This window comes from Myxine glutinosa, chromosome 2, assembly GCF_964187855.1.
Source record: "Myxine glutinosa chromosome 2, kmMyxGlut1.1, whole genome shotgun sequence".
Classification (NCBI taxonomy): Eukaryota; Metazoa; Chordata; class Myxini; order Myxiniformes; family Myxinidae; genus Myxine; species Myxine glutinosa.
In genome coordinates, this window is record NC_136262.1 from 53283937 (window position 1) to 53294368 (window position 10432).

Here is a 10432-nt window from a genome sequence, read left to right on the forward strand (position 1 = left end):
CCCCGCCGGATATACGAAGCGACTCACCGGACGTGACGTGAGATGCGCCTGAACTACGGAGAGCAGAGGAAGCCACCGCCACCCCCAGCGCGACGATACCTCCCCGCATCTTTGGACCGGACCGAACCGGGTCGATTCTGCCCTGAGCCCAGGTGCACCTGGAGCCATCGACTGCCTGCCTTTCCTTGCCATCAATCCCCGTGTGAGTCAGCCTTGTCCCGTTTATCTGTCGTCTGTTGGGGTTAATATAAGTGTGTCTAAGTGCCTGTCTTTCTATGATGTCCCTCTTGTAGTTGTAATCTAACCTTCCGCCTTAATATAACCTCCTCCGGAGGTCTTGAGAACTGAACCCTTGGTGTCGTGTCATTTTAATCCAGCCGTGTGTCTTTTCCTTCATTGATCTAGCGTAGCGCGACTAGTCAACGTTCGAGCATAATCGGGTAAACTGTGCAGACGTGGTCATACCAAACCGCTCGGTAAACTAACATCCACAACCGCGTCTGTAACAATTGGTGTCGAGGAGTGGAATTCGGACCCGGGACTAAATTTATTAGGCCCAAACTTTGGGAGGTAGAATCGATCCGGAGCGCGTTTACTGCGCTCGACGAAATTATAACGGCGAAATTTGATTTTGTTATACGGAAATAAAAACCCGAATTTTGAAAGTCGCGCTATGGCAGACCAAGTCGGCTGGGGTCCGGTAGTGGAGAGTGAGGCAGGGTCGGTCCAGGACCAAATTGAGGGACGCGAGGAGAGCGAAGCAGTGAGGGTAGCAGGTTCGCAAAATAGCGCCGTCACGCACGAAGTAGCGGGCGCGCAAAATGGCGCCTCGCAGATGGCCACGGCGTCCACGCCCGCGACCGTGGCAGCGCCCCTGGTGGATTTGAACCTTTTTTTTTCTACAAATGAAGGCCCTTATGGCCCAGAATAGTGAGCAAATGAGGGCTAATAGTGAGCGATTGGAGGGCCAAATGGGGGTAATGAGGGACGAAGCGAGGGCTCGGAGTGAGCAATTGGGGGTAATGGGAAACCAAATGGGGGTAATGAGGGACGAAGCGAGGGGTACCAGTGAGGGATTAGACAATAATTTTAGGGGATTAGACAATAATTTTAAGGGATTAGACGAGAAATTTGGGAAATTAGACAATAGATTAGGGGAAATACAGGAGGGGTTAATGGGGGTAGAAAACAGAATGGCCGCTCAAGAGAATCAAATGGAAGGGATGCAAAAAGGGTTAGAGGGGTTAGAAAACACCATGGAAGGCAAATTGAGGGACATGAGGGACCAAGCGGAAAGGGAAGTTAAACAAATGGGGCAGCAGATAGAGGGGGTCAGAATGGGGGTAGAAACCAAACTGGATGCTCACAGGGAGGAAATGGAGCAGATGAGGGTGGCATCTGGGCAGGAGATGCAAGTGATGGGAGAGGAGATCAGAGGAGGAGTGAGTGAGGAGGTCGGAGGAGTGCGCGAGGAGGTGAGGCACTGTAAGGAGCACATGGAGAAGGAGGTGAGAAAGGGGACTGTAAAGTTACAAGGGGGCATAGGGGTCCTGACGCAGGAGGTGGAGCAGCTGACGGTGGGACAGACGGAGTTAGTGGAGCAGGTTCAAAGGAACACTGCGGTATTAGGAGGTTTAAAAGCGACACAGAAAGAACTAAAAGATGACTTGGTAGCGACGAAGAGGGAATGTCAGATGGTACGTGAGGGACTGACAACGAGGCTGGACGAGGTGATAGAGGTAATGGAAACGAAGGACCGGCAGGTGAGGACGCACATGGAAACGGTCAAGGTAGCCTTAGAGGATGAGCTTGAGGAGACGTACCGGGGAATAAAAGAGGTGAAGCAGAAATTAGAAGAAGTGGAAGAAGGGGTGAGCGAAATTAAGAAGCGACGGAGAGGGGATAAGAAAGAGATAAAAGAGGAGATAAAAGAATTGGTCCAAAGTCTGTGTTTGGATCGTGATGATGTGCTCATTAACCGGATGAGGGATTCGCAGGTGATGGAGGAGAAGCGAAGAGGGAGAGGACCCGGTGTAAGTGGTGACCAATATGGTCGTGCGTATGATGCGCCAGGGGATTTAAGAAGCTTGGGGGTCGAGATGGACCCGGGTGTTCGTGAGAGGCCGTTGGTGAAGTGTGCGACAGGTCTGGTGTGCGAAAAAGGAGGTGTGCGAGAAAGTCCGACCCTGGGGTGTGTGAGGAAAAAGTGCATGCCAAGGAGTGAGGGTGCTGGCGAGAATGAGTCGGTCGTAGCGCGTGTGCGAGGGAGCACATGGAAGCGCGGTGTGGTAAGTGTTACAGAGGGTGTAACGGGAGAGTGTGCGCGAGAAAGGTGTGTGACGGACAGGTGCATGAGGAAAGAGTGCGCTGTCAAAGGCAAGGAAGAATGCACACCTGTGGTGAGTGTTACAGAGGGCGTAACGGGAGAGTGTGCGCGAGAAAGGTGTGTGACGGACAGGTGCATGAGGAAAGAGTGCGCTGTCAAGAGTAAGGGTGAGTGCGCTGTCAAGAATGGAGGTGAGAGTATTGAGAGTGACAAGGAGAGTGAGTTGGTTGTGACAGGTGAGCGAGGATGTACACCTGGGATGGAAGGATGCACACCTGGAATGGTAGAGCGTGAGTGGGAATGCACGCTGGAGTTGGTGGTGAGGCACGTGGTTGGGTGTGCGAATGAGAGCACACCTGTGATTGTCACAGAGGAGGTGACAGAGGAGGGGGCGCGAAGAGGTGTGTTGGTGAGGTGTGCGACCAACGAATGTGTGCCAAAGTGTTCGGTGGTCAGGTGTGTGACCAAGGCTGTGAGTGGAATGAGGGTACCTGGGTGTGTAAGGAAAGGTACGAGGAGCATGGGCACGGCTGGATGTGTGAGCAAGGAACGGGCTGCGGGGTGTAAGCATGCAGGTGAAGCATCGACGTTAAACGGAGCAGCGGGTAGAACGACTTTTAGCCGAATCGGGCCCTCGGTGCGTGCTGGGCCTCGCTTTGAACGGCCGCGTCCGTGCTCCACTAGGCGGAGCGGGCAGCCCGATAGAAAGGGTCGTCATGGCGACCACTTTTTGTTGAGGCAGTCCGGCAGGTCGAGATCGGGACATTGGATGGCTCCACGCCGAGATGGTGCGTGGGATCTCGGCCCGGGTAAGCCCCCGTCCCTGCACCGAGTGCCGGACGCATCCAGCCGCTGGCACAAAACAACCCGCATTCATGGCTTGGCTTTACGAAGCCGGGCTTTGGACAGAAATTGGCGCACCGAGAGGCATTAGTGAGTAGACTGTGTGATGAGGTTAGTGTTTTGGACCCAAAATTAGAGAAAAACAAAATTTGATGATTGGCAAGGGATTGGCAGTAAGGATTGGCAGATGATGGGTAGTGATTGGCAAATTTTTGATTTGTTGCAATTTGATGTGCAAAATTGGTAGTGAGCGATGGGCCCGATGGGTAAGGGGGGCATCCCTGCCACCCTTCCCATGTGGGGGCAAAGGAGCAATAGCTTATGGGGTGTATGGCAGTGAAAACTAGCCCGGGTGGGTTAGGTTATATTGATAGGGCCCTAGAAGATGACATTAGGTAACGTTAAGGTTAGATAGTGACTGATACCTGTAGTGGGGACGCAGGTAGATTAGTATGGATGATAATGACGTGGGAGCGCAATAGTTTAAAGGGACGACTGGGAAGCGCAAGTTTCAGAAGGGAGTAGTTAGCTGAGATGATGCTGTGTGTGTGAGAATTGAACAGGTGTGATTGCACAGGTGTGCAACTGGACAGGTGTGTGGAGCAGTGTGTGAGTAGTGAGTGTTGTGGATCAGCGCGAATGCGCTTGGGGAGAGAAGGGTGCAGGTGGCACCAGGTGTGAGAGCACAGGTGTGCAGGTACAGGTGTGTGGAGAGAGTTGGAGTAAGTGGTACGGAGTGGTGTGCATGGTGCGAAGGTGTGGATGGGGGAAGAGTGGACCCCTTTCACGAGTACCCGGGGCGGGTAGTGTAAGTGTTAGGTAGAGGGTATAGGTAAATTGTGGTTGGAAATTGGCATTTGTGGTGCGGTTGCAGAATGGTGTTGTGAATGGGTGCATTAGTGTTGTGGAAATGGCTGGGCGTGTAGCCTGTTAGTGTGTGTAGTTGGTTGGGCACTCCACCACTGTGAGGATGTCGGCCAGGTGAGGCCGCAGGTGGGCTCTGGGAGCCGGTAGAGTTGTGGATGGGGCCCGAGGATCCGGAGGACGGACCCGGGTAGCCCAGTGCCAGAGAGGGCACCGAGTGGGGAGAGCGCCAGAGGGCCTTCCCCAGGTAGTTAGGTTAGGGTAAGGAGCAGGTAAGCTCGGAGGCAACTGCAGTGGTGGAGGTGTGCAGGTGGGTAGACCCACTGGGAGAGGTACACGCCACAGCCCAGAAATTGTGCGAGGGCACCGGGAGATGAATCGGGGGAGTGAGACCCCAAATTGAAAAGCACCACAGTTTGGCCAATGGGAATTGGTTTTTAGAACCCATAGTGTAAGAGGGCCAATGGTTTGGCCGGGGAAAGACCCCGGGTAGTGTAAAGTTGTTAAAGTCATTTAGGAAATAGTTAGGATTGATGAACCTGTCGCACCATACGCAGCCACTTACCTGTGGTGATGATGATGACTCCACACCTGTGTTTTCTTTGTTCTGTGTGCAGAAATGAGAATTGCTGTGAGGATTTGTGAGACGCATCACGACGTGGATGAGACATTGGGGTGATTCCATCTCTCCCTCCTTAGGAGGGACTGATGATGAATTGGTGATGGCAAATTATGATGTTGAGTTGGAGATGGCAAATTTTGAGGAAAGTTGGAAATAGCAAATTTGATTGGTTAGGAGGGAGAGAAGACGAATTTGGTTTATGGGAGGAACGGGGAAGACAGTAGGGATGTTTGTTGATTTGTAAAGTAGATGTTTATGGGTAGTGTTGTGTTTTGTGGATACAGTAAGGGGTAAGGGAGGGGCCATGTAGGTTACCTGGTGGGGGGGGGGGGGGAGCGTACGATAGGAACGTACCTGTCTCACCTGGTTCCCATGTGCCCCCAGTGTGCATCACCTTGTATTGCGTGCACTTTTGCGCCCTTACCACCTTACTCACTTGTCTTCTTCTTTTGTCTCCCACCTCCGAGGATCTGGCTTTGGGGTAGAGAGAGAGGAGAGAGAGGTGCTGGCTACGCAGTTGTGGGCCTGCACTTTCGCTGCTTGCTGCCTGGATCGATACACCATATGGACCGCAATGTTTGTGGCCACCCACAATGGACCGCAGTTCTTTTGCGGCCAAGCACCACCCATGGATGGACCTATGGGTCAACGTGGCACCTATGCCATACAAGGTGAACCACTAACAGTTGGCCCCCTGACGGTCACAATAGAGAAATGGACGCGGTTGGCGCCTTTCTTTATTTTTGAAAGAAGTAAGAAGGCCAAGTGCACCACACGAAGGCAAGACCAGCGGCAGAACATCGGCCGGCAGCGACACCACACAATGATTTATAGACACTTTATTGGTGCACCGGATGGTGCTGACTGTGTGATGGGGTGGTGCTTTTGATGCTTGGAAGGGGTGCTCTGCACATTATTAAAGGCCGTAGGCCACAGAGCACTCGTGGGTTGGTGTATCGATGCTGGCATGCGTGCTCTCTCTATGCATAACATCTGCATGTGTTCCTCCAGAAACAGGTCCTGGATCGTAGTGTAAATATCAGCGTAGTCTTGTAAATAATGCTCCCTACCGGCTGTATGTTTAGTTTGCGAATTCTTTCCGGATTCGGTTATCCTGTGGGTGTGTTTCTGAGAGGAGAAGGGTGCAACGTCGCAGGGGGACATATTTACTCATTTGTGAACATCTGTAAAACTGTCGCACTCAGGGTAGAGTTAATAGTAGAGGGAACTACATCTGAGTGCCACACTAAAGTAGGTAAAAATTTATCGGGTCGGGACGCCCCGAGGGTAGAGAAGGGTGCAATGTTGCGAATATGGCATTTGGCCTCCATATCCGCTTGTAAATATTCCCCTATTTCCCCAATACTCCCCAACTATCCCCAATCCCCCATTCCCTCGTCCCATTGTCTGTAAACAACACTCTGTAGAACCGACCTTCCCCTTTTTCCCCCATTAAATGTCGTGCCCAGGTCCACCGCATCTCACGTAGACAACTTTCGGACATCTTGCTAGTTATTCTTAGTCTATGTCAGTTAAGGACTCGTTTCCATTAATTCTGACTCTTCGTTGCACCAGAATGTGATTATATGGCACCAGTAGTGAGTTTAGGACCTTCCCATACCTCCCCGCATCTCTTCCCCATGAAGAAGCTACAACAACAACAACTACAACAGCAGAGGGGGGCGGCGCGGCGACGGCGCGGGGAGTGTGCGTCCTCACACCGGCTCGGTTAGCCGCCATGACCATGCGCTCCGACGGGGTTACCACGAAGGGGCTGGCTGTCAGCTCCTCGTCAAGGGCGGAGCCTGGTAACCCCCCCCCGCACCCAATAAGAAGGGCGGACCGATTCCATCTGGGGCGGAGCTAACGAGCCGAGGGCGTGTCACTCCCCGCCGGATATACGAAGCGACTCACCGGACGTGACGTGAGATGCGCCTGAACTACGGAGAGCAGAGGAAGCCACCGCCACCCCCAGCGCGACGATACCTCCCCGCATCTTTGGACCGGACCGAACCGGGTTGATTCTGCCCTGAGCCCAGGTGCACCTGGAGCCATCGACTGCCTGCCTTTCCTTGCCATCAATCCCCGTGTGAGTCAGCCTTGTCCCGTTTATCTGTCGTCTGTTGGGGTTAATATAAGTGTGTCTAAGTGCCTGTCTTTCTATGATGTCCCTCTTGTAGTTGTAATCTAACCTTCCGCCTTAATATAACCTCCTCCGGAGGTCTTGAGAACTGAACCCTTGGTGTCGTGTCATTTTAATCCAGCCGTGTGTCTTTTCCTTCATTGATCTAGCGTAGCGCGACTAGTCAACGTTCGAGCATAATCGGGTAAACTGTGCAGACGTGGTCATACCAAACCGCTCGGTAAACTAACATCCACAACCGCGTCTGTAACAATATGTTTTGCTTCCGGTACTTCATGAAACGCCACAATAAGCTATTCATGCATCTTAACACAGAGTTCGTCCAAGGTGGATAACCCTCTTGAGGGGGAGGGCAAATTAAGTCTCTTCAACCTCTGCCATGTGACCACTAGTTACCCTGGGAAGTTTGATTGAGATTGGATAAGTAATAACGAAATGTATCGTGGACAGATGTGCAGATACCAAATTGCGTATTTTAGTATGATTAATCTTTGTTTGCAGTGAAGTTGTCTGGTGCATAGCCAGCTTGGCAGGACAGGCTTGGTCTAAATTGGAGCTATATAGGGTAAAGATATCTCATCTGAACTGGATCTGAGCCAGACTGGGGCAGTATTACAAAATAGCCGTTTGACAATTAACATGGCTGATCCACCTGAGCTATGTTTACCCTGGTGGCTGCATCACGGCCAGTGATTGGCTATCTGCCATCCCTGGAGCCCATCTCGTGGTTGGTGGAAGGGAGCGGTATTGCAAGGTAAGCTTCCATTGGTCCAGAGGACGCATATGCGTCCCCCGGTGGACACGCCCATGACCGGCATGATTGGCTGATGTCATTCCTAGGGTCTTCATTGATTGGACGATGCCCCAGAGTGAGCATGTCAGACTCGTGAATGGGGTTGGGCCAATGGGCGCTTATAAAATTGTGGCACAGTGGAACCAGCCCTGACAGTGGAACCATGGAGAGACACAAGGGGATGGCATGGGTGCAGGGAGTGGGGGATGGGATGGATGAAGAAGGGGATGGGATGGGATTGATGGAGGGGTTAAGAATGGGATAGAATAGGTTGGATGGGGGGATAGACAAGGGGATGTAATGGATGATGGGAGTAGGGGATGGGATGGAAAAAGGAGAATGTGATGGATGGGTAGAAGGAGGTAGAGATGTATATTGAGAGAGTGGAATGGAGATTGCCTTTAAAAAACGTAATTTTCCTTTCTTGACTTTGGTCAAATGTCTGCCAAAATACAAACCCTCTACAGGCTTTCTCGGACAAATTAACTCCATAATTTGTGGGAAAAGTGAGCTGTATGCAGTAATAAAATGACATGGTCTGAAAGAAATAAATAAAACACCCCAAAATAAATGTTCACTCGGGCGTGGAGTAGAATTCTACAACGGAATTTTGGAGCACTCGAGAAAGTGTACATGACGAAAAATCGGAAAAACATTCGTGTTCATCAATCGGACACATCAGGTCGTCCAAGCTCGAGAAAGGCGAATTGACAAGCGACGATTTCATACGCACCACAGACCTTAAAGAGTAGTTACTAGTGATAAAAGCAATATACCATTTTCGTTTTGAAGCATTTGTACACAAAGGCACGTATGGTGAGCGCAGTGGCTTCATGTCTACCTTTCACCCCTTTGTCCCCTTATTCACTTTCCACACCTGGCTCCTTCTGATTTCCATCTCCTTCCTTCGCCTTTGAGAAGCATTTGGGTAGTAAGCATTTTGAATCTGGTGACGTCATTGCAGGAGTGAGAACAAAGGAAAACTGGGCATTTGAAAGGAATTGAAAAATTGAAATCATGCTGGTACTTTTAGGGTTGTTTGTTGATTGTGGAGGGTGTTGGGAATTTGGTTGGGAACATCTCCAGATTTAACTTATTTAGTTTATTGCATAGTACTTTTTCTTGGTCAACAACAAAACATTTTTGTTATCTTTTTTAAATACTTAAACGTAATAATCACTGTCTTACATATTTCCTTATACATGGTGGTATGTTTGTCTTAACCACCTGGGGTGGTACTACCACCTATCCTTCAGGAGCCATAAGTGGAAGCATTGTTTCTGTTGCAAACCTTTGCGGGTTTTTGGGGGTTCTTTCTGCCTTACGGGTTGTGTTTTGGTTCAACAGTGCCTGCAAATGGCTATGGCTGTAGTCGGTGTTCCCACAGGTTTACCGCCAGAAAGCGTTTACCTGTCATATGGAACATCACTTGATTGTCTGCAAAGTTCCCCAAGTCCCTACAACACCCCTTTTATTTTCTTGTGCCAGTCATCTGCAGCACCTCCATCCAGATTATATTTTCCCACTTTTTTTTTTTTCCACCCTCTTTGAGTTTTGGGTCCAACCCTTCCCCTGTGGTGTTAATTAAAACAAAGAAAACATAAATTGTAACTACAATGACACTCATAGAGCACATAGTCTCACCACACACGATCAATCTAAACAAAAATACCATCGTTTAGGCAACTGCTATTATGGCCCATATACATGTATGATCCATGCACCCTATTATGTCATATACTTTCTTAGCATGGGTTATGAACATCATAAATGTAATCCTTCATGCACATTGGGTCATGGATGAGATATATGAAGTTTCAGATTTTTCAAATAAGGATTTCAATTCAACCAATTATGGCTGGAATCCCGCTTCACCAATGACATCATAGTTATCATTATCACATTATATACCACATTGGGAGTTGATGACACATGCCAAGTTCCCTTTTTTCCATTGAGTGGTTTCGGAGAAAATGATGTCCAAATTTTTTCCTTTAATCCAATATGGCTGCCATACCGTGTGACCTATGACGTCAGAGTTGGCAATAAAATATTCTCCATGGGGAGTCCCACCTATATTTGATGTTTCACATCGATCAGGTAAGCGGTTGCAGAGAACCATTTTTAAAGTGAAAATATATACACGCGGACACACACAAATGCATAAACACATATATACACTTCAACAGCTCTAAATTTTCGGAATTTTTTTTAACAACCTTTAAAATCATTGTTTTATTTAAATTGAAGTATGTACTTGAACACTGTGCGGTGTAACGTGTTCTATGAACTCTCCAGTTAATATTGTTTTGAATTGATAATTGTATGTTGCTCTGCCAGACACGACCTCAAAGCATGATGCTTGGAAACAGCCCTGCGGTGCGCTCCAAACATTCAAGTGGGTAATTATTCTAATTTGTGAATTTATTACCTCCGCCACCAAAGGTCGATGGAGTTTATGTTTTCACCCCTGGAGGTTATGGAGGAGGTTATGTCTGTCTGTCTATCTGCTTGTTTGTCTGTCTGTCCGTTTGTGAACAAAATATCTCAAAAAGTTGTGGACGGATTCGGCCGAAATTTGGCAGAGAGGTAGCATATGTGACAAGGATGAAATGATTCGATTTTGGTGAAGATCCGGATCCGGATCCGGCTAGTAGAATTTTTAAAGTGATCCTTCACCATTGCGAGATGGGGCCAAAAACGGTACATGGCAGGATATCTCAAAAAGTTATGGACGGATTTCGACGAAACTTCTTGAACAGGTTGGGTGTCTGACAAGGAAGCATTGGTTCAACTTTGGTGAAGATCCAGATCTGGATCCAGCGAGTAAAATTTTAAAAG

The 10432-nt window shown here is 49.3% G+C and overlaps 1 protein-coding gene across 1 annotated transcript in view; it reads left to right on the forward strand.

The window, feature by feature from the left end:
- SH3YL1 (SH3 and SYLF domain containing 1) overlaps window positions 1-10432 on the forward strand; it is a 45965-nt gene that overhangs the window by 31923 nt on the left and 3610 nt on the right. Inside the window, exon 8 of the mRNA XM_068108198.2 lies at window positions 9932-9989. Within this exon, the coding sequence (XP_067964299.1) occupies window positions 9932-9989 (58 nt within the window). The remainder of the gene's footprint in view (window positions 1-9931; window positions 9990-10432) is intronic.